Source organism: Aedes albopictus, chromosome 1 (genome assembly GCF_035046485.1).
Source record: "Aedes albopictus strain Foshan chromosome 1, AalbF5, whole genome shotgun sequence".
In the NCBI taxonomy this organism is placed as follows: domain Eukaryota; kingdom Metazoa; phylum Arthropoda; class Insecta; order Diptera; family Culicidae; genus Aedes; species Aedes albopictus.
The window spans coordinates 242,130,343-242,155,287 of NC_085136.1; the positions used below are offsets into that span (position 1 = coordinate 242,130,343).

Genomic DNA, 24,945 nt, shown 5'->3' on the forward strand with positions numbered 1-24,945 from the left:
TGCTGAACATATTTTCAATGAAGGACATTTTATGAATACTTCAAATATTAAACTCTTACGACACATTACAAACCCATGGAAACTTGATGTTGCAGAAAGTTTAGAAATTTACAAACAAAACAATAAAAAACTACTTAACAAGGATCAGGGCAATGGGTACACGTGGCTGTTTAAATTTTTACCTAACACACACAAAACATTACACAATACACAAAACACAAATTGACTACCTACCAAATCGGCAGGAAAAAAAAAAAAAAAAAAAAAAAAAAAAAAAAAAAAAAAAAAAATAACACAACAAACACCAATTGACTACCTACCAAATCGGTAGGAATTTTCCTAGCTTTAGGTATCTTATGGACACCCTGTTTTCTAACAGGCAGATACACCCCCCCTTTTTTACAAATATGTACCTACAATTTTGTACCTACATTTTTTTTACCTACACTTTTACCCACACACGTACCTACACATACACTCCTAGTATAAATACCACAACGAATGCGAGGTTTTCTTCAGTCGAGCACTTGACACTGAAGAAGTCTGTAAGTCACAGACGAAATAGGCCTATCTGTCCGAAGATAAGCACAGTAGTAGAATTAAAAGGAATTTGCTCGTCCTTTCTAGTTTTTCTTTAAAAGAGTTATTCATTTTTTATTTTCTTTTGCAAAAGTAAAGTATTAGTGAAGTGTTTTTAAATTAAACTAGAGTCTGAAATATAGAAAGCTGTTGCAGAGGCTCCCGGAATGTTCAGGTATGTCATGCAGAAATGTCTGGACGAGGGAGTATTCCCAGAGGTTTGGAAGCGGCAGTGCCTTATTCTATTGTGGAAAGGCGGGGAAACCACCTGGAGACCCGTCAGCATATAGACCATCGGCACCTACATTTCAAAAGGGCGTAACTGCTTTTTGAAATAGTGCCTTCTCTCAAAGCTGTGGATCGTATGTTCAATCTTTTGGACAATCTATAAGCACTAAAAAAAGCTAAAATCCCCCTCTTTCTGATAGTGGGGATGGATTTCATGGGAAAAATGAAATACGATCCACAGCTTCAAAAAAAGGCACTGTTTTGAAATGCAGTTACGCCCTTTTGAAATGTAGGTGCCGCAATATGCTTGATCGACACGGCGGGGAAGGTGCTCGAAAAGATCATTCTCAATAGAATGTTGAGGCACACACAGGGTGTAAATGATCTCTGGCTTCAGAAAGGGAAGGTCGACCGTAGACTCTTTCCTGTCGGTTACAAAAACCGCCGAGATATCGCTCCAGTCCGAGAGAAGGGGGATTCTCTACAGTGCAGTAGAGACTCTGGATGTAAGGAACGCGTTCAATAGCGCCAGTTGGTCGGCTATTGCCGATGCGCTCCTGCGTCAGGGTATACCCGGGTATCTGTACAAGAATATTCTCGGAAGTTACTTCCAGAATCTAGTACTAGTTTATGACACAAAAGAGGGTTTGAAGTGCTTTCAAATAACCTCTGGAGCTCCGCAAGGTTACCATAACTGTTCAATCCTTAAAAAAGAAAGTGTCTACTAAAACTTTAATCTCTTTATACCGCAATGTTCATAATTCACTCTAGCCATGCATATCGAAGCTTTAGGACCGTCTCCTGCTCCAATGTATAACCTAGATCTCAAATCGCTTACCGAATCCATCTTCAATGACCTGCCGTTGACCCTGCCTCTCTGGTAACAACATCCCCCTGTGTGTGTGTGCCTGCTTGAATATGCGACAACGACAACGAACGACCCCGGCCAAGCAGAAGCCGAATCTGCTGCAGTCATCCGTCAGTCACTCAGTCAGCCAGTAGCGGCATGGGGGCATGGTGTCTCCGTCGTCGTAGGAGCATTATCCATCCAAGGACTCCAGAAGAAGAGCCATATCCATTATTCTTCATAATTTATGGGAAAACAAGCCCCAGAAAGAGGTCACTTCACGTCAACTTGATCCTTCTGCTGCTGCTGCTATGAGCATGTCTCTTCGTCGTCGTTGTCGCCATCGTTGTCGGCATTATTCCATGAAAATGAAACAGGCGGGGTGAAATGTGGCTTCATCTAGGGATTCATTTAGTTGATGTTCACATACGGAGACCACAATGTCATTACACTCACCGGTAATGTAACTTACTTAACACACAAGGCTACTGTGGAGTGAACTGTTCATTCCATAGCGGCAGATTTAGTTATTGCAGTGATCCTATAGCCAAATTGCATGAAGTTTTGGAAATGTTCTATTTTTTCACTCTAATTAGATTGGAGTGATTCATTTTACCCCAGTGGCTCATTTCATACCGATTGCCCTTCTTGCAGCACAGTTGGTAATCACATTTCATCTTCTAGGAAAAGCGGACGGGGATGGAAAATTGGGGTTACTGCTTTTTCTCTAGGCACACGAGCGTGGGAAAAATACTTTGTCGGGAAGTTTGCTGCAAAACGAAACGAAAAAAAAGGGTTTCATAGGGGATCCCATACTTGCTTTAGTTTCGTTTCTTAGTTATGTCCATGATTGTTGGTAAGGTACGTGCCCGTAAGTAAGTTCCGTCTGTAGTACTCGGGCTCAGTGGTTTCCAAAGGAAAATTTGCACAAGCAATCGCCGGAGAGTTTCCATCGCAGCGAGCACGAGCTCAGAGAATGGAAGAAGATGGCGGATCAGCATTGGTTTCCACTACCGAAGCTGTCGAATCACAACTACCAATCCTGGAAATTTAGGATAGCGATATTGCTCGTGCGGAAGGATTTAAATCAATTGTGGGGCTTCATTATCAAGGTGAAGCCACTTCCGACGATTGGACCAAGGCAGATCTGAAGGCCCGTGCGACTATTGGCCTTTGTATTGATATCAGCCAAACTACGAAGTTTACTTTCTCGAGAGTTTAGAAACTCTCCCATCTGGAGCTGAGAGAAGATGCCGATATGGAGAAACATCTGCAGCGGTTCAAGGAATTGCGCCAAGGGCTGAAAGTCTCTTTAATAAAGACAAATCAATCAATCAAGGAATTGCTGCAACGGATTGCGGATGTTGGTGATCCAATCCCCGATAAGTTGAAGGTCGCGATGTTACTTTGCTGGGAGCCGACTTCATTCGACGCTTTGATCACCGCACTAGAGCAGCATACCAGTGCCGAGGTAACGGTAGATCTGGTGAAGTTAAAGCTACTCGCCGAAGTTGAGAAGCGGCCTGAACGTCCCGGATCATCGGATGAGACTGGTAGTGAGGCACTGCAGGTGGATTAACATTCAAAGAATCATCCGCCATGGAACGACAGTGGTGCCAGTGGAAGCCATGAGATGCGGGTGTATTTATTGTTCGCGCATGAAACCCGGATACTTGAAGCGGATTGGGCAGGAGCCAACAGAAGATGTCCGGAAGAAAGTCGTATGAAGCTAAATAATGGAGGGCCTAGTTGGATGAAGCGAAGCAAGTGCAACACGTTTTCAATGTCCTGGATTGCCGGATATGTGAAGCCCACTAGCTGGTTTGTTGATAGTGGGGCTTCGAAGCATATGACGGGAAGCAGTGAAATTCTTTGAAGAGCGGTGGCCTATCGTTACGGCAGCGTCTAGAGACTTCGTGTTTCAAATCAAGTGACGATGAGGGTTGAACGTTCTCACACACTCAACTGCCAACATACATGTCACAGGCGACTTGGCCATGCATCGGGACGTGGAGATGGAAGTATCATCAGTCAGTTAACTGCACCATTTTTACCGCAGCAGAACCTTGTGACGGAGAGACGGGAAAGAAATGACCATACTTGGTTCAAAAAATCGTTTTTGCTCCACACTGCTTATTAGATGCGTAACCAGATTCTGAGCTTCTCCCGAAAATTGAGCTGATTTGGTTGAAAATTGAGAGTACACAAGCTGTTTCGAATATGAGTCAGAGAGACTTCGAGAGACGTCTTAACAGGTCAGAGGCGTTTATTGAACTGAATCATGAGCAAAAGCAAAGGGCTTACATGGGCGGAAATACACATATGAACAAGGTTGCCAGTCAGGTTAAAGCTAATTGAATGAATCAAGGTTATTATATCAAGGTAGATGTTTGGTATGCTACATAATATAACATCCTCTTTTCTCTTTAAAAATGAATCACTGATCAAGTACAAAATCTTTTAGCTTGCTGGGAATTTTTCTTTCACGCTTCGGCCTGGTACCACCAGAGATGGTAGGAGTTGCGTTGATGGTTGACGGCACGTTTAGCAACGGTGGTGCTGGTGGTTCAGGTTGAACAACTTCCGAAGGTCCACGCTGTTCTGAATCCTTTGGATCGGCTACAGTAGATTATTCTTGACATAGTGTTGTTTGCCTCGGACTAGCCAAAGCCAAATCGACAACTGGTACGATAGCACGAGACTCTTCGAGTTGTAGTAGAGCTTTAGGTTGAGACGCTTGTTGAAGAATAGGGCACGTTTCAGGTTCCTTACGCGGTTTGATATGCACCAAATCTCGACGGTACCTTGAACCGCCGGTGTTGACAACATACGAACGATCGTTGAATTTGTGATCTACCACTGCCGATGTCCAGGTTTTAAAGTTTTCAGGATGTAGCTGCACTAGTAGCGTAGGCAATTCTCGAGTTTTCCTGTCATAGTAGTATTTCGTCCTCTTTCTTCTTTCCGCAATAGCCTTCGGTACCGCTTCCGTGACATTGGGAATGTACTTCTCCACTACAGCCGGAACTCCACAGCGAGTACTTCGAGAGAAGAGTCGGTTGACCGGACTACTGCCAATTTTGTTGAGAGTGTTTCTCCAGTGCAACAGAGTGTACCAAAGATTCTCGACAGTGTCTTCAGCCTTCAGGATCAAACGTTTCATGGTCTTAACCGCCGCTTCCGCTTTCCCGTTAGCTTGTTGATGATTGGGGGCGGATGTGGAATGCTCAAAATTCCAGATTCGAGCCATTTCCTTCATCTTTTCGTTGATAAAATTGGTTCCGTTATCGGTTATTACCAATTGCGGGCTACCATGTCGGGAGAAGTTGACTCGGCAGGTCTCAACTGTACTTTTGCCTGACAGATCCTTCAGTATATCCAATTCCATGAAGTCAGAATAATGGTCGACTGTCACAAAAAAGTTTCGTTTCCTTCCTGCATAGTCAGCAAAAAACACATCCATTGAGACAACTTGCCATGGGTAAATGGGAATTACATGAGTTTGCATTGGTGGTTTTGGCTGACTAGGAGCGTATTTTGCACGAATTTGACACTCTTTGACGACTTCAATGATTTGCGAGGACATGCCAGGCCAGAATACGTTTTCTCGTGCAAACTTCAAGGTCGATTCTATTCCATTATGGCTGACATGTACCCGATCTACCATAGATCGCTGAATAGAATGGGGTATGACGATTCGATCATTCCTGAAGATAATACCGTCCTGCGTCGAAAGCTCCCCGCGGTACTTGAAATATATCTTGGTATTAGCTGGAACACGCCCGATCACCCTTGGCCAGCCGTTCCAAATGTAGTCCAACACGTTCTGCAAGGCAGCGTCTTGAGATGTTGCTTCGACAATGTTCTCCAGACAGCTATCGGAAACGCTGAGGTAGCTCGACAAATCCAAATTCTCCAGCTGACGGAACACACGAAAGATGTTCAACTTGTTGTAGGTCTTGAGCTCATCGTCGTCAAAAGGGAGTCGGGATAGGGCATCAGCCACAACGTTTTGTTTGCCAGTCACATATTGAATTTCGAGGTTGTACCGTTGAACGTTCAATAACATGTGCTCTAAACGTTTTGGGGCGGTTAACAATGGCTTATTGAAAATGATTATGAGAGGCTTGTGATCCGTTTTGATAATGGTTCTTGGGTTTCCGACTACTAACTGATCATACCGGGTACAGGCGAAAAGAATCGCTAAAAGCTCTTTTTCAATTTTAGCGTAGTTCTTTTCGGTGCTGGTCAAAGTACGGGAGGCATAACCTACTACACCACCCTTTTGGAGCACCGCCGCACCAAGTCCATAGGAACTAGCGTCACACTCGATCACTACAGGTTGGCTGACATCATAGTACTGGAGAGCTGCAATATCCGAGACTAGACCTTTTAGCTTTAAAAATTCGTCATTTTACACGGAGGTCCATTGCCAGGAAACTTTCTCCGAAATTAACTTCCTCAAATTAGTGCAATGTGTGCTAAGATTTGGAATAAACCTACTTAGGTAAGTTATCATTCCAACGAAGCGGTGAAGTTCAGCTCGGCTAGATGGGACCGGATAGTTAACTATGGAAGAAACCTTTGCTTCATCTGGTCGTAGACCTTGATTGGAGAGTACGTGACCATAGAACTTAATGGAAGTTTCACAGAGTTTCAACTTTGATCGGTTAAGTCTCACGTTGTTCTCTTGAAGTCGGACTAACAGCTTTTCAAGGTTCGCGTTATGATCTTCCAAAGCCTCTTGTAATGTATCGCCACAACCAAATATCAAAAGGTCATCTGTCAAACATTCTACGCCCTTCAAGCCCTGAATAATTTTTTGCAGCTTAGTCTGAAATATTTCAGGAGCCGACGAAATCCCAAAAGGCAATCGAAGCCACCGGTAGCGTCCAAAGGGAGTCCAAAATGACGTCAATTTGCTGCTACTTTTATCTAGAACGACGTGCCAAAATCCTTTCTTGATGTCGACTGTCGAGAAAACTTTGGCTCGTCCTAGCTCTGGTGTAGGATTTCTTCGAGGGTTATAAATTGGAGGTTGGGACGCTTTAAGGCCTTGTTTAGTGGTATTGGATCCAGACAAATACGAAGGGACTGGTTTTCTCCGCTGCCCCGCCGAACAAGTAGAAGGTTACTCACCCATTCAGTGTGGTCATACTCCCTGGTAATTATTCCATCCTCAGAGAGCTTGTCCAGTTCAAGTTTAAGCTGGACACGAAGCGCAATTGGCACGCGTCGTGGTTGCTGGATGACTGAAGGAACGCTGGTGTCGACTTCTAGCTTGACTTTTCCAGGCATTTTACCATAACCCTGAAAAATACCAGCAAACTTGTCGACGATCGCTTCCGCTTTAATTCGGTAGATTAGCACTTCTTCATCACTTGATTCCACTAATGGTGACGTTGGTACCACTGACACCGCCTTACAAAACTTTATCAGTCCGAGGGTGTTGCATACCCGGAGCGACAACAAGGGACCGTGATTTACATCAACGACCTGTAGCACTAATCGATACTTCTTCTTCTCGTATTTGCACAACAGTTTCATTTGTCCGAGTACTTTAATCGAGTTTCCACCAAAAGCCTGTAGCCTGTGATGGCAACAACTGCGGATTCGGGTTACCAAGCAGCTTGCACAACCACTCGCGTCCGATAAGACTTGTCTTCGCTCCTGTGTCCAGTTCGCACTTCACTTTGTTCCATGTTTTCCCGATTTTGAGTCGAACTTCTGCCATCACGTTGCCGTCTTTCATAGAGTTGTCATAAATTTTGCCGATTTCCCCTTCGACCTCCGAATCATCCGAATCTTCATCATCACTGCACTGCGAATCTTCATCACCCGAGCTGTTACTGCTGCCGTCATTCACACATTTCACTTTTCGCGACTTCTTCTTCCTTGATCTCTGGTCCATACCAGCACGACACACTTTTTTGTAGTGATTTTTACCACCACACTTTTGGCATTTCTTGCCATATGCAGGGCACGATCCTTTGGCGAAAACATGCCATTCGCCGCAAAATTTGCAATTGCGGGTTTTTTCACATTTCACTTTGTGTACATCTTTCCTTCCATCTAACGAAAGCACTTGGGCATGTTTTGTCGTAATTTCTTCGATGCGGCACAAATCAACCGCTTTCGCCGCCGTGATGTCGACCATAGTGAGCATCTTCGATTTCAAGTGTGGCCATTTATTCGAGGTTACAATTTTGTACGTTAACATTTCACTTTCCAACACTCCGAAATGGCACACCTTTGCCATAACCTTCAAACGCGAAACGTTATCATCAATGCACTCGGAAGATAATTGAGAAGCGGTAAAAAAATCCAGACGATCCACTATCACGTTCCGCGCACTAACGACTTTCCGCTTTATTGCTGCGAGTACACGTCTGACGTACGTTTATCATCTTCCGTAAGTTCAAAGTTAAAGTATTTTTTCAAAGCCGGCGCAACCACGATCGACAGCAAAAAGCTCACTTTTTTAGCATTTTCTTGTACCGGCCAATTATCCATGCCGACCGCTGTGGCATAGTTCTTCCAGTTAGCTTCAAAGAAGCACCCTTAGCTATCATTTGCAGGGTGAGCCCCCAAGCTTTTTGACCATGTGCAATTTTGGGACACCCTATTCGTCATTAAACAAAACATGAATGAGCCTGAGTACGGCTCTGCCTTTTCACATTTTGTTCTTTTTTGTATTCGCTAAATAATAATAAAGTTTATTAATTCCCACGAACTCAACCCATGTTCAACTCCTGTACGTATTCTCGCACTTCTTTTGAACATCAAAGTCAAACATCGGAGTATTCGTGTTTGCTAGCGCACTCCGAACCGAAGTGAACTCAAGTACAACACTTGTGTACGTATCGTAGTACAAAACAAGATAAATGGTATTGCTGTATTATTTAAACGGAGTTTAAATACAGCAATTCTATTTTTTGCCGGTGCGCCAAAGCGACTGCGGTTCATTTCTATTGGTGTCCGCCCTTCTGTCCGCAAACTGGGTGAGCCTGAAAAAGAAAGCAGGAGGCCAGGTGCTATGCGAGGGAAGTTTATCATGATGGACGAGTCGATGAAGAGCGATGGAAAGCACTTAAATCTTAGGGCCGACGTACGCACTACACAATTCGACATACTAGTACTGGCGAAATGACTGTCGAGCTTAAACGTAACAAAACCTGCACAGGCGCCACCTGCAAGTGTCTGGCGAAAGATGTCCTTGGTGGTTTGGCGGAAGCAACTCCAAGGCTCAAAAGCCTGAATGCGATCACGAACGTGGAAGAGCTTGTCATGTCACTGTGACAACATTTCCAGGTATAGATGGCCATTACAGCCGTTCGGCTATGGAAAGGCCCGAGAAGGAAATAGGTGGCCTTGGTTCAGCTACCTGTAGCAGACGTTTATTATTTCTAACGGTTAAAGCCTCTCAAATCAACGGAAGGAAAGAAAAGGACGTTAATAAGCTCGTTAAAATAGGTAAACTAAAGGTGAGCTGGTCGGTATGTCCGTTGGGCATACGCGAGTCACTGAAGGTTTGCTTGAGAAGGGACACAAGTTGTAGGATTATAAAGAGTCAGACATGAGCAATGTGGCGCAATGGGGATGTGGAGGCGAAGGCGCAAGGTAGCACAAATCATCCCAGTGCTAAATTTGTTCCTGGAAATCAGCGAACAGCAAGCACCCGACGAGAGATCCAAAGCTAAACCTGAACCTTTGTGATGTAGGCCAGCAACTGCTTTTTCAGGTAGTTGCTGAGTAGGGGACGGATATCGCCATAGTGGTTACATATCAAGTACCGCACCAGTAACGGCAAATGGGTTACGAATGGGTCCAAAATGGCGGCGATATGGATAACGGGTAAATTTCCAGTCCATGAAGTGGACAGCAAGGGCTTCGTGGTTGCTCAATTCAAAGGCAGCTATTATGCGCGTCCACAGTGGTCGATAGAGTAGTTCACGCAGATGCTGGACTGTATGACGGCAGAGTTGACAGGGCGAAGGCCGGTGATAATGGGGAGTGATTAAAATTCCAGCAGTCAGTGGAATGGGGAAGCCATTTTACGAATCTGCGAGTAAGGAGCCTGCTAGTCGATCATCGACGTTACCTTTTGTAGACCTGGCCTAACAAGTGGTTCGAACTGGAAGGTTGACGACACCTACACTCACAGCGGCCACCTGATGAATCACTATGATACCAAATACAACCACGGATGGTGGAACAAAGTTGACCCACACCTATTCATGCATTTTTTGTGTTTAAAGCTAATTGGTTGGATGGTTGACTCACCTAAAAACATCTAATTAACTGGGCTGCATCCTGCAGTAGAGTCGTTGGCCACTACTCTACTGTTCCGCTTCCAGATCCGCATGTTGATTTGCATCGTTGCAGTGCAAAGTTTCCGTGGCGGTATATAAACCTATCTTCAATGTGTATTCAAAGTACTTCATAATCAAACCTCCTTCTATACCGATCGTTATTTTTTCGTATTACGCGGTCATCACACTTCCGAGCTCCATATTCCACGCGGACACTACGGATATGTCTGCTTTTTACTTTGCGCTGGCTGTGTGGTATTCGAGTCGAGAGCGTTTAAAATATAAAATCGCCACAGTCCATTGCGTAGTCGAAGTCCTCGCCGCCGACGTCCTCAATCCCGTGGAAGTCGAACGGGCTGATGTCGGTGTGGTAGATTCCGCTGGAACACGGCGCCTCGATCAAGTTGGTGCAGTGCGTCGTTGGCAGGGCGTGCAGCGTGATCGAGTCCTCGCACTGGGACCAGGTCAGTGCTGGAAGAGATGGGAAAATCGAAAGGAGAGTTAGATAAGCTAATCTTGAGGTAGGTACACTACACTATCCATTTCCAGGTTTTCTCCAAAAAAAATTTTTTGATCGATATTCCTAAGATTTACGCAGGAACTTGTCCTGTCCATAATTCATACTTGAATTAGGCCAGAGGAACTTCTCCAAGAATTCCAAAAAAGAAATCTTCAAGTGATTTTTCTGAAAATTCCAGCAGAGATTTCTACGCGGATTCCGGAATGATTTTTCCAAGGAATCATCCACATATTCTCTTAAGTATTCCTACAGAGATTGGTCCAGGAATTTTCGTAGAGATTTCTCAAGAAATTTGATGAATGTATCTCTTCTAGGGGTTCTTCAAGAATTAACTTAACATGTTCCCCCAGGAGTGCCTTCAGGAATTTCTTCAAAGATTCCTGTAGCAACTCCTTTAGAGAATTCTCCAGAGAATCCTGAACTTATTAGAATGGTTTAATCTTGCATGTAAACCCAACCAACCAAGAAAGATTTGATATCCGATCAAATCTCCACTTCGCTCCAAGCCAGCAAATGTTAATCCTCCATTGAAGCAACAATAGCAGGAAATCAAAACACAGGCCCGACAAAACCTCAATACTGACCGGAGCGCCAAACGGAAATGACAGCCTGCTATCGCCCAATCTCCGCCGCATGTGTATACCCACAAAAGAGGGAAGAGTAAAAAAAAAACATGACCAGTCAAGTGAATAAATCGCTACCAGAAATGAGATTACATATCCGTTCGCATCCTTTTCGGTGGCCACATGGAAACCACAGGCCAGAAAGAAAAAAATGTCCTAAGCTCAATCAGTATCATCTTTCCGGCCGGGCCCGAAAGCTGACTGAATGCCGGTTGAAAATTTTGGGAAGAAAAATGTTTCCAGCACATTTTGAGGCAAAGACGATTATGTCGTTGACAGTTGCTTTGAAGAGAAGAAAGGGTTGAAAGGTGGTAATCTGTCACGGTGCGCTGTCACTTAGTTGAAAAAAAAAGATGAGCGTCGTAAGCATTATCGCTGGTCTGCGGTAAATGGCTGAGGGACAAAATGGCTGGAAAAATTAGGGTAATCTATATATCTATATATATAAAAATGAGTTTGAAGTTCCTTTTGAGGCAACAAAACTCAAGAACGGATGAACCGATCAGCATGATTCTCGCACGGTTCGGTTCGTATTCATGGTGGCTGTGTTTATATGTATAAAAAGTTACGAAAATCAACTAGAAAAGTACGAAAATTGATAAAGTACTGATTTTTCATGAGCTGGGAAGGAAATCAATATGATTGAAATGACACCAATCTAGAGTGCGGTGTTATTTTGAGCTCAACAATTGTCAAACCACCACAAGACGGCAAGACAAAGTTTGCCGGGACAGCTAGTAAAAAATAAAACAAACATCAAAGAACGATGGGTAAATACATAAGCAAAAACTAAAATAATAAATAACGGTTGACAGTTAACCTCTTGAAAAAGACCGAATAAAAGAGCCGAAACGTCATGCAAAGCAAAACACACTGTCTTCAATAGTTCGAGATTGACAAAGTCAGCTTTTCGGAAATAATAATACATACATATAAATAGGTAATGATTGATCCTCTGTATCTTTAATCCCATTGAACCTTATCCGTGGTGCTGACGGTGATGGCGAACCGTACGACTGACGGAAGGTTAAACAGTTGTTTCTTTTGTTCGTTCAAGTTTTTGCAATAGATTCCACGCAAATGTGACAAACAAGCCACACGTTTTTACTCGGGTCCCGTTCCTTTAACGTTCAACCCATCCGTTAGCATTACTTCAATCTCCAGACTTCAAATGGAATGCGTCTTCCTAGCGATGAACCACAGATTTGCTTTTTGTCCTCTTGGTGGCACCACATCCTCACCACACACACAGAATCCGATGGCGATGCGAGACCACTTGGTTTGCTTGCTTTGGGTTCGCGTTTGTCTGATACGATAGATGTTCTCTTCCTTCCACACGTTCCACGTATAGGAAGCTTTTGGTGGAAATGGTGCTTACTTCCAGCTCGGCGAGCTCAATTAATGTGATGAGATCAGTGTTCACTGTTCGTGTGTGTGGAGGGGATTTGGTTGATGTCGTCTTTACTGCCGTCTTTGCCGTTGTTTCGGTTTTTTTTTTCACCCATAGACTGAATAAGAAATCACTGGCGAGTTTCGAGAGGGATTGGTATAGATATTCTTAAGCTGACGAGAAATTTCACGTTACGATTTGTTTCAAGTACCTTGAAGAACTTGAAAATTGTCATGATGTCGAAAGAAGCATTTAAATTGTGGCTTACGTTGGAACGAGCGTTCGATTGATGACAATGTGATAGAGCATTTTGAAGAGGATTAAATTTATCATAATTTGAGGCTTATCGATTAACATCCACATTAGTCCTTATATTTCGTCATCCTCTAAAGTTTTTTATCGGAACTTCCACGGAAATGCCTAATTATCCCAGAATACCCCCAGAATTATACCAAGAAGTAAGAATTAAAAATTTAAAACCAAGAATTCCTCCAGGAATTTTATCATGAGTTCTTCAACGAATACCACCAGGAATTCCTCCAAGAATTTCACCAGGAATTCCATCTGGAATTACACAAAAAAATCCACGACGAAATTCTATTAGTAACAGCACCAGGAGCTTCACTAGGAATTTTACCAGGAATTCCACTAGGAATTCCTCCTGAAACTCCACCAGGAATTCCTCCTGAAACTCCACCAGGAAGTTCTCCAGGAATTTCACAAGGAACTCATCTCGGATTTGTTCAGCAGTTCCTCCAGGAATTCAAATTGGAATTCCTTAAAGAACTCCACAGGAATTCCTCCAGGAACTTCGTCACTCCTAAGCAAGGATGGGAACACTCATTTGCAAAGAGTCCAGAAGCGTTCAATCAAGAAACGATGTATGGACGACTTTTGCCTTGTGGTTTTGTCTCAAAGTTTGCAGAATAAAATAGGGGTCGCACACGCATGCCGAAGTCGTCAGGGAGCTACGAAGGCAGCTCTCCACGAGGTGAATGTAAATTACATTCACTTCGTGGAGAATCGCTTTCACAGCTCTGTCACGACTTTGGTATGCGAGTGCGACCCCAACACTATTCGGCAAACTTTTAGACAAAACCACAAGGCAAAAGTCGTCCATACATCGTTACTTGATTGCACGCTTCTGAGCTGAGAAAATAGCAAGTGAGTGTAACTCTTTGCAAGTGAGTGTTCCCATCTCTGTTCCTAAGAATTCCACCAAGAATTACACTACGAATTCCTCCAAGAATTCCACTAGGAATTTTTCTTGAATTCCACCATGAATTCCTGATGAAGATTCACCAAGAGTTCCACTAGGAATTTCTCCAGCAGTTCCTCCAAGAATTCCACTATGAATTCATTCAGGAACTCCTCCAAGATTTCCGCCTTGATTTCCATCAAGAACTCTTTCGGGAACTCCACCAGGAATTCCTCCAGGAACTTCACTAGGAATTCCTCCAAGAATTCCATCAGAAATTCCTCCAAGGATTCCACCAGAAGTTCGTCCAAGCACTTCACAAGGAATTCCTCCCAGGAACTCTGCCAAGAACTCGGTCATGAACTCCGCCAGGAATTCCTTCAAGAATTCCATCTGGAGTTATTAAAAATATTCTGGAATGTTTCCAATAATTTTATCAAAGATTTCTCTAAAGATTCCCATCTAAAGATATCCCATTGAAATGCATCCCTGTCCATACATTTCTTTGAAATTTTTTCCAAGGATTGCTCCAGAGAATGTTTCAGAAATTTTCCTGGGCCTTTCTTCAGCAGTTTTTAAGAAATTTTTCAAAAGATTTATCTGGAAAATAATACACGGGATTCCTCATAAATTTCTTCTAAAATTCCTTCTTGGATTTCTCAAGGAATTCTATATGTGATTTTGAAAAGTGACAAATAGTGGGACGGATTCCAATATTATATATTTTAAAATTAGCTTTTCTTATGCAAAAACATGAGAAAACCAAACACAAATGACGGTTAAAAGTTCAAACAAACATGATAACGAAAAAACAATTACTTTTTCGTATCCTCGAAAAAGGTCCAATAAGGACCGGAACATAACTACATAACTGAAGGGGTTCTATAAGAAATTCATTCAAGGATTGCTACAAAGTTCACGCTTGTATTATTAAAGTGTATTTCTTAAAACATTTCTGAAGGAATTTCTCCCGAAATATTGTCAAAACTTTCCCAGCATGCTTTCTTTGATATTTCTCAGAACACTCTTATAGCAAATTCTCAAAAAAATCTTCTAGGAATTTTTCCGGGGGTTTCTCTAAACGTATCTTAAAAGGACGCAATTCCAGGGTTTCAGATATTCTTTCAGAAATTCCTCTTGAGTTTTCCTTTTGAAAACTGAAAACTTTTCCAAAAAATATTGTTTGAATTTTCTTCAGAGAAACCTTCAGGTTGCTGGGGTTTTCTTGGGCATTTATTTGGAAAGTCCCCTAGGAAATTCTCAGGAGATTCTTCTCGAAGTATTTGCAAATTATTCTAGGCATTGCTTTGGATTCATTTGGACCTTTCTTCAGGAATTCCTTTAAAATCTATTTCTTACAATTTTTTTAAAGATTTTACCTTTAAATGCTTGCGAGGGTTTTCCAGTTCTTCACTATATTAATTCTAAGAATTCTTCATTTTTCTTATTTCTTCAGTGGTTCTCAAAAAAAAATCTCCAAGATTTTTTTTTTGTTGTTTCTGCAGGATTTATTTCAATATTTTTTCCCGTGAATTTAGTATGGGGATTTCCAGGTATCACCAGAATTGCTCCAGAAAACCATCCGGAAGTTTATTGGGGGAAGCAAAGAAGAATTCCACCACCACCTTTGTCTGAAATGTGTACAGAATTTTTGAAAAGATTCCTTTAAGAATTCCTCTTTGAATTTTTCCATGTGTCCTGTTACAAAAAAAATCAAGTATTTCTTATTTTAATTCCAAACGTCTCCAGAAGTTTTTAAGGGATTTTTCAACAGGATTTTTTTCTCGAGACGGTCCTCCAAGGCAAGGATGTTCTCGACCACTTGGCATTCATTTGTCTCATTTGGTCATAATTCAGTTCAGAAGCCTTATTTTGAAATGTTGTGTTCAACAAAGGTGTAGATTAGTGTTTTACCTACAATTTTCACCAAGAACGCCATATTCCAGTACTAATATTTACATCGTAAAAGTGTTAGTACCACCAACTCATACTAAACGATCGAAGTAGGTGGTACGTGCGCTCTAGCGCCGTATATATAAGAGTTAGAATATGGCGTCCTTTGTGATAATTGTAGGAAAAATAATAATCTACAACTTTGCCGAAAACCATATTTCTATATTAGGTTTCTGAACAGAGTTATGAACAAATGAGTCAAACGATTGCCAGTTGATCGAAAACATCTCTGCTCCAAGGTTTCTAAGAAATTCGTTAATTTTTTTTAAGAATATCTTAAATACACCACGGAAAAAGTATTGAAGTAATTCCTTGCTAATTATCCTGAAGCAATCCCTTAAATTTTGAGGAAGTCTCTGGACATAAGTTGTTTTTTGAAAGGAATTTTAGGAGGAAAAAAATAATAAATTGTCTTTTGAAAGGAATTTTAGGAGGAATCCCAGCGGGAATTTTTGAAAGAAACTCTGAAGGAAATACTGAAGCAATCTCCAAAAGAATCCTATCAGAAATATTGGAAGAACTTTTGAATGAATTTCTGGAGAAATATTCGAAGAAATCCCCGGGAAAATGTCTGAAGGTACCTCAGGAGGAATTTCTTAAAAACTTCCTGAGGAAATACCTGGACAAACTTCTAAGGAAACCTTTGGTGGAGATCCAAGATAATATGAGTAGGAAATATATGAAAATTCATGGGAAAATTTTTAAAAAATTATTGAAGGATTTTCTCAAAGCATTTTTATATCACAAAAAGTAACTGCAAGAACCTCTGCAGGAATTCCAAGAATTTTTCTGGTGAATCTTTAAACAAATTGTCGGATACATTCACGTGGGCACTTTCACTGAAAACCCTAGAGCAATTCTCGAATAAATCTCTGGTGATTTTTTTGCGAAAAAAAAACCTAAATGATTTTTTCAAGGAATATTCGGAAAGTTTTCTGAAGAAACCATGGAAAGAATGTATTGAAATATCTTTGAAATATTTTTAATAAAAAAAATCTCTGCAAAATATTCTGGATTAAGTCAGTCTGTGTGCCGGGGCCCGTGGCGTAGTTGGTCACACGTCCGCTTCATATGCGGATGGTCATGGGTTAAATTCCCAGCCCCGGCACTTGCAATTTTTCGTCAGCTGCTCTTCCCCCGAGAGTGGCTGACACTGACCCTCTTCTGAGCCCCGTGGCTCAACCGGACCCGGATACCTGGACATCGGTGACATGCTACTCATAAAGGACCCCAATCGGAATGGAAAGGAACAACGGCCATCCATCATCCTTGTGCTCATCATTCTACCATGTATAGAGTAGAAAAGTGAAAGCAGCAGAAGGCAAACCAGTTTGATAAAGTAGAATAGAATATACATCTAGCCGCTGTACGAAATGTAAGTGTATCGTCAAATGAAATTGCTCTCGTAGTGCCCTAGTGGACAAATAGAGCTGTAAATTAGCTTAAGTGATCAAGAATAAAAGAAAGAAAAAAGTCAGTCTGTACAGCCTCTGGCTGAAGACACGTCTTTTTTATTAGCCTTGTAGAAATTTCCGATGTTTTTTTTAAATGATTCCATAGAAGAATTTCTGAAGTAATTCCTGGTGGAGTTTTGGAAGGACCCATAGAAATCTACCTGAATGAGTTCTCCGAGAAACAAATGACGGAATATCTAAAACTCTAAAGAAATTCACAGATTAATTTTGGAAAAAAGACATAGGAAATTTCCTCAGACTTGGAATTCTTGGATAAACTTATGGACAAATCATATGAGGAATTTTCGAAGGAATCCCCAGGTAAATTTCTAAAAGTATTCCTGGAGTTCCTGGAGGATTTTTTAAAGGAATCGTTATAAGAATTTTTGAAGGAGTCTGCGGGAGATTAAAAAAAAAAACTTTGGAAGAAATCTGGAGGAACCTTTGATTTTCTCAAAGAATCGCTGAATCGATTTCTAAAGGAATGATTTCATACAAATTCTAGAAAAAAACTTTGGAGGACTTTTAAGGAAACCCATGAAAGCTTTTTTGAGTTTTTTCTTGTAGAGATCTTAGGAGGATCTTCTAACGAAAATTTCGAAGAGCACTCTAGAGGAAATTCTGAAGCTATCCATGGAATATATTTAAAGGAACTTTCAAACAAAATCCGTAAATGACTTTTCGGAAGAACTTCCCGGAGGATTTGCTAAAGGTATCCATGGAGCAATTTCAGAAGGAATCCAAGGAATGAAAAAGTATCTAAATTTATTTCCGGGATGATCTCTAGAATGTTTTGTAGAAAATTCAGGCAGAATTTCTTTAAAATTCCATGTGTCGAAAATAAATTAGTTAACTAACTAACTTTAAAATTCCATGGAAGATTTTCTGAAAAAAAACTGGATTTTGACGAGTTTCTGAAGATACCTTAGCTTAGTTTAGCTTAGACTGACTGTACATGTCAATAGTTGGCTCCTTCGTGATTGATCTGAACTGGTACGAAATGAACTGCACTGAGGTCCAACTGAATAAGAGGCTGGGACACTCTACTTATTTACAAAGTGCAATTTAAGCAGCTCATACATTTTTGGGGCTGCAAAACGGTGAGTCGATATGGAGACCATTGCTCTGGTCCTCACAAGTTCCTTACCTCATGCTTCCACGGGTCAAGCGATGACAAAGACCGCCAGCTAAGAGTTTTGTGCTTAGCTGGTAGTGCAGCCTGGGCACTGTTGTCCTTCTGACTTCAGCTAGATTGAGGACTCTGTTCACCAAGGAGGTGCGGCTTGAACAGTGTCTGTTCTAGCATCCAACGGCTGCTGAGTTTGAAATGCTCCTCCAACGGAAGCTATTCCTAAGGTGGCAGCCCCACCACGGTGGATAGGGGACCTTAGGCCAACAACTGTTCTCGAAACCCAAAAACCGTTACAGAATCCGAAAATGAAAGTTTACGAACTGATTCAACGGCAACGACTTTTAGCGCAGAACAGTGGACAAGAAATAGAACTTGGAATGCATCAACCCTAGCCCAGTAGGGTAAATTGTTACAACTAGCCAACCAGGCATGCCGTATGAAGCTTGAGGCCTACGAGGTGAACCTGAACACGCTCCTCGCCACCGTGGAGTTGATTTTCTGCTCAACGCACACGTCCACACGCTCATGAAGTGGGAACCTACTGATAAGAGGAGAATTGTAGCCACATTCAGAGCACGGGTTCGAAACCTCACCATGATCCAATGTTACGTGCCAATCGATGCTGCCGAATTGCAAGACAAAGAGAACTTTTACAGTCAACTGAATACTGTCGTGGACAAGATTCCGAAAGGTGATCTCAAGATCCTCGACTTCAACATGAAGGTTGGTTCCGACAACTCGGACTATGAGCACGTCATGGGACGCCATGGTCTCGGAGAGATGAGCGAAAACGGTGAGCTGTTTGCAGAGTTTAGTGGCAACAATGACATGGTGATCGCTCTTTCCTCATCGACCAGTGCACAAAGTGACATGGGTTTCTCGTGATGGCGTCACGGAAAATCAAATCGACCACATGTGCATCAGCCGAAAATGGAGACGGAGCCTTCTTGATGTGCGGAACAAACGTAGCGCCGACATTGCGTCCGACCATTATCTCTTAATCCGCGAGATCCGACTGCGCATTGCTAATCCAGCGACAGGAGGAGAATATCGGGCGCAGGTTTAACACACGCCGACTGAAAGATGTTGCGGTGAAAAGGTCCTTCGTCGAGGAGCTAGAGAACCGTGCTGCGAGTATTCCAGAAGGTGGAAGCGTAGAAGATCAATGGAGCGCCATCAAGAACGCCTTCATCGCCACCGGCGAGAATAATTTGGGTGAGCTACGCACCCGAAGAAAGCAGTGGATCACAGATGATTCCTGGAGGAAGATAGAGGAGCGAAGGAACGCCAAAGCCGCGATAGAGCGAGCGAAAACATGCCAAAGCCGTTGCCCGTCAGCGCTATTCGGCTCTCGAGAAGGAAGTGAAACGCTCATGTAGACAGGATAAAAGAGCGTGGGCGGACTCCCTAGCCGACGGAGGCGAGAACGCCGCAAACACAGGCGACATCCGTCTCCTCTACGATGTCTCACGTCGCCTTAGTGGGACCAAAATGAATGCTACGATGCCCGTGAAAGACACGTCTGGACAGTTACTGATCGACCCGGCTGACCAGTTGAAACGCTGGTTCGAGTACTAAGGAAACCTTTTTCAAGTGTCGGTCACGCCATCAACACCTCAGCATGATCCGCCAAGGGTTTGACGCATTACCCGTGTCAACACCGAAGCTCCATCAGTGCAGGAGATAGAAACAGCCATCCGTAGCATGAAATCGAAAAGAGCCCCTGGTGTCGATTGCATATCAGCTGCTATGCTCAAAGCTGACCCCATAGTATCCGCACAACTACCCAGGTAACCACTAAGCATTAGAATAAGCCGTACAGTAGCCCGTATTATGCATTTGAACTGCTTGCTGCCCTACATAAGCAGTTCGAATGCATAACTGCCTTGAGTTAGCATAAGCTGTGCTGCTCAAAAGCTTTTGGCTGTTAATAAGCATTTCAACTGCTTGAGGCGTTTTCACTTCGGAGCAATCATAATGCTTTTCAACTGCTCTTTAAATGCTAAGAGCAAAGAGTTTGGGAGATATGTTATGCACTTGGCAACACATATTGTCTCTCTCTTACAGAGCCTATGCTTCTATTTACAAATTTGTGCATCTGATTTGTTTCTTCATTTTGCCCTACCCATGCAAAACCCCAACAGAAAATATTACTGCAAATGGATTGGATTGGGAACTTGTCCATCAAAAAACACCAATTATCATTTCGCCGGAAAATGTTTGCCGAATAGGTGGATGCATTGGTAGATCATAATATTGTTTGAAAGAGGGAAGAAAGAATCATATTCCACAGATAAAAGAAGGAATGGTAACGCTCTACCACAATTAAATATCTATTTGGAAACAAGTTTTGGTTGTTGAAACAGCTGTAATCCTGTAGTGAATGACATTAATGCTAACTTAGATCAAGGTAGGCATAGACTTTGACGGAGAGTAGGGCCTGACGTTTAACATAGAATAAAGGATCATTCTGTAAAACCACCTCGAATACAACGGTTGTGTTTATTGATCATCCCTACATCACCTCAAATCCAATCATTCTTTATTTTGGCGATAAAATCAACGCACGCCACCGGAACAGCTGTAGCATCGCGGATCAGGAGCAGCAGAATCAGGAGAATATAATATATATGATCAATCTCCGAATCGTAAGTTCAAACCCACATCACTACAAAAATGAGCAAAAAGTATCACCTAGCACCAGCTGGAATATGGAAGGACGATGAAGCGGGGAAGCGGGCTGAGAGAACGAGAAGCAGGCGTCAATCTATTTTTGTTTTTTTTTTGCTCGATCAGGCGTTACGTTAGTTTGACATTTCGTCACGACGTTCCTGAATGTGTTGCACTAAGACAGCCCGTTATTTTGCCAAAACCTGCTGTGAGGTAGCATTATAGGTGCATATACGGCTAATTAGCATTAAACGCCTTGTCGTAAATGCTACTATAATGCTGAAGAAATGCTGTTTTAAATGCTTATCAATTACTTGGGTACTGCATCAATTATTCTGCAACATATGGGAGACCGCGACATTTCCGGCCGACTGGATGCAAGGCGTCTTAGAAAAGGTACCCAAAAAGGGTGACCTGACAGTATGTGAAAAATTGGCGGGGCATCATGTTACTGTGTATCGTTCTCAAAGTCCTCTGCAAAGTGATCCTTAACCGGATACAGGAGAAGATTGACGCAACTCTCCGACGACAGCAAGCAGGATTCCGTACCGGTACCGGACGATCCTGTGTGGACCATATTCCAAGAGTCTTTCTACCTGGTGTTCATTGATTACGAAAAAGCTTTCATCTCAATCACAGAAACATGTGGGAAGCCCTCAGGCCCAATGGTCTCTCTGAGAAAATCATCGACCTCATTGAAGCACGGTACAGGGCATTTTCGTGCAGAGTACTGCACAACCGTGTCTTGTCCGATCCCATTCGAGTCGTTACTTGAGTGAGGTAAGGATGTATCTTATCACCGCTACTGTTCCTCATCGTAATCGACGAGATCCTGGGAGGTGCAATCGATCGTGAACCAAATCGTAGGTTGTTGTGGCACTTCATCGCCATGGAGCATCTAAATGACTTCGAACTGGAGCTTTGTTATGAAGAGTAAGCTCGATGATCTTGCCGATCGCTCCTCGGCGGCAGGTCTTACCCTCAACGTCAACAAGACTAAATCGTTGGATGTAAACACGGCTGAACCCTTCTAGCTTCACGGTAGCTGCGCAAGCAGTAGAAAATGTTGAAAACTTCCAATATTCTGGTAGCCAAATGGTGGTCAATGGCGACACCAAGATGCATATAGGTGCACGAGCACGGACCAAAAATGCGAGCTGCGTTTGCGAGATCATGAAATGTATGGGAAAGCAATCAGATTAGTCGACGCACCAAAATCCGAATTTTCAACTCGAATGTAAAATCTGTGCTACTGAACGCCAGTAAAACCTGGTGTGTATCAGTGGAGAACACTCAACTGGTTGCACAGAAGTCACTGGGGCAGCAGGGACGGATGTCCTGGGGCCCGACGCACCCCCCCGCTTGCGAGTCAGCCGCGTAGTTGCCGGCTAAGAATAGGACTACTAACCCCAATTCAAGGTGTCAGGCGACCCGTGCCGAGGAATGAGTGATCGAGGGGGTGAAAAAGATGCTCGATCTTTAACGGAGCCTGTGGGGTACCTGGGCACCCCCCACAGTATGCTGTCCCTTACCGCGTTAATGCAGAGCTCTGGCGTGGTGGACATTATTTCTCGTGCAACTCGTGGGAACAATGAGCAAGAATCAAAAATCAAATATCTTAGGTGGAAGTAGTGGTGCGATCAACCCCTTCGCAAGAAGTGGGTTGATGAGGTCTCCGACAAGGAGAAGCGAGGAGTCTGGTGCTGGTAGCTTACGTAGCTCAAGCGTGGGAGCTCCTGTCCACTCCACGGCAAGCCAGCCGGTGGAGGTCATGGACGGAGCGTGGCTGCTGAGGGCCATAAGCCAAGAAGTTGGTAAAGGACGGCCCGCATTAGAGGTTGCTGAGCACCAGCTTGGCAAAATCATCGACTTTGCGACAACTAAGTCGAATATAAGCAAGGACCTGAAAACGGCCTTGCTTAGACTTAGAGTGTCTGTCGATGAGGCCAAGCAGGAGCACGCGGTGGCGTTGCTGGCTGCTACAGCTGCGGAACCAGCAAAGGAGAATGTGTCGAAGTTTACACAAACAGAGGCCTTCTCCTTCGCAGGTAGTCCGAGGAGTGTGGAAGCGAATGCTCGTGACAAACGTGACAAGCATTCGCAGAAGCGGGCGAGGCAGCCGTCAGGTGAGGAGCTGTCTGGCGGCGCCCGCAAGGCCAGGCGTATAATAACCCCGAAAGCCGGTGGTAACGCTGGAAAGTCGGACCCCAGCCAGGGTTCCCGGAAAGCTGGGAAGGGTGGGCCTGAAAAGGCTGGCCCGTCCCGGAATGAAGGGAATAAGGGGTTGCGACCAATGGTGGGCCCTCAGCAGCCACAGAGCAGGGCGGTCCAAGGAGAAGACCCTCCTTGGACAAAGGTAGAGCGGAAGAAGAAGAAGAAGGTGATTCCGCAGGTAGAAGCGCAGGTCGCCAAGCCAAGGCGTAGGAAGGCAGGTGCCAGGCGCGAAAAAGGTGACGCTATTGTCATCAAGACCGAACAGTCGAAATACTCGGACGTCTTGAAGGCGATGAGGTGCGACGCCAAGCTCGAGGGTCTTGGAGCCGATGTACGCAGTATCAGACGTACTCGTACGGGCGAAATGATCCTGGAGCTTAAGCGCCAGAAGGATCACAAGGGCGCCGCCTACAAGAGGCTGGCAGAAGAGGTCCTTGGTGATGGAGTGGAGGTGAGGGCTCTTACGCATGAGGCGACTCTGAAGGTCAAAGACCTAGACGAGATCACCGAAGCGGAAGAGCTCGTCACGGCACTGCGGCAACAGTGCGATGTTCAGGTGGCCGCCACAGCCGTCAGGCTGCGGAAGGGGCCAGCAGGGACACAGATAGCTCTGGTTCAGCTACCTGTGGCGGATGTTAAAAAATCCGTTAAAGTAGGGAGTATTAAGGTGGGCTGGTGTGTTTGTCACCTGACATTCCACGAGCCACCTGAGGTTTGCTTCAGGTGTCTGGAACCAGGACACAAGTCGTGGGACTGCAAAGGCCCCGACAGGCGCAAACTGTGTAGGCGATGCGGCGCTGAAGGTCATAAGGCCCAAAGCTGCACGAGTCCGCCCATCTGCATGATCTGTACCGGGAAAACCTCGAAAAACAGACATGCGATGGGTGGTCCAGGGTGCCCGGCCTTTAAGAAAGCCGCAGTGAGCAACAAATCACAGTGCAGGTAACGCAGCTGAACCTGAACCACTGTGATGCGGCTCAGCAACTGCTTTGTCAGGCGGTTTCTGAGTGGGAGACGGATATCGCCATCATTTCGGATCCATACCGAGTACCCGCCGGCAACGGCAACTGGGCCTCGGATGGGACCAGGAAAATGGCGGCGATATGGACGACGGGTAAATACCCCGTGCAGGAGTTGGTGTCTACTACCTATGAGGGCTTCGTGGTCGCCAAAGTAAACGGGGTCTTCTTCTGTAGCTGTTATGCGCCTCCGCGGTGGCCGATCGAGCGGTTCACGCAAATGCTGGACCGCTTAACGACCGTGCTAACAGGGCGAAGGCCGGTGGTAATAGCGGGTGACTTTAATGCCTGGGCTGTGGAATGGGGAAGCCGTTTCACGAACCAGCGGGGTCAGATCCTGCTAGAAACACTGGCCATCTTAGATGTCGACTTGGCTAACGTCGGTACCAAGAGTACCTATAGTCGAAACGGAGCGGAGTCAATTATTGACGTGACCTTTTGTAGTCCTGGCCTAACAAGTAGTTCGAACTGGAGAGTAGATGATGGCTACACTCACAGCGACCACCTGGCGGTTCGCTACAGTATCGACTACAACAACAGCAGACAGCGGATAGAAGAAGAGGCGGCTAGGCCAAGGCCAAGCCCTCGTAGGTGGAAGACATCATACTTCGACGAAGAGGTATTTAGGGAAGCGCTCCGCCGTGAGCGAAACTTACTCGGTTTAGACGGCGACGAGCTGGTAGCGGTGCTCTCACGTGCGTGTGATGCGACCATGCCTAGGAGAGTCCACCCTAGAAATGGGAGGCCACCGGCTTACTGGTGGACCGACGCGATTGCGGACCTGCGCCGCGCCTGCCTACGGGCTA

General features: G+C 44.1%; 1 protein-coding gene across 1 annotated transcript in view; it reads right to left on the reverse strand.

The window, feature by feature from the left end:
- Nucleotides 1-24,945, reverse strand: part of LOC109412274 (uncharacterized) — a 489,623-nt gene that overhangs the window by 11,321 nt on the left and 453,357 nt on the right. Inside the window, exon 9 of the mRNA XM_062846519.1 lies at nucleotides 9,938-10,437. Within this exon, the coding sequence (XP_062702503.1) occupies nucleotides 10,241-10,437 (197 nt within the window). The 3' untranslated portion in view covers nucleotides 9,938-10,240. The remainder of the gene's footprint in view (nucleotides 1-9,937; nucleotides 10,438-24,945) is intronic.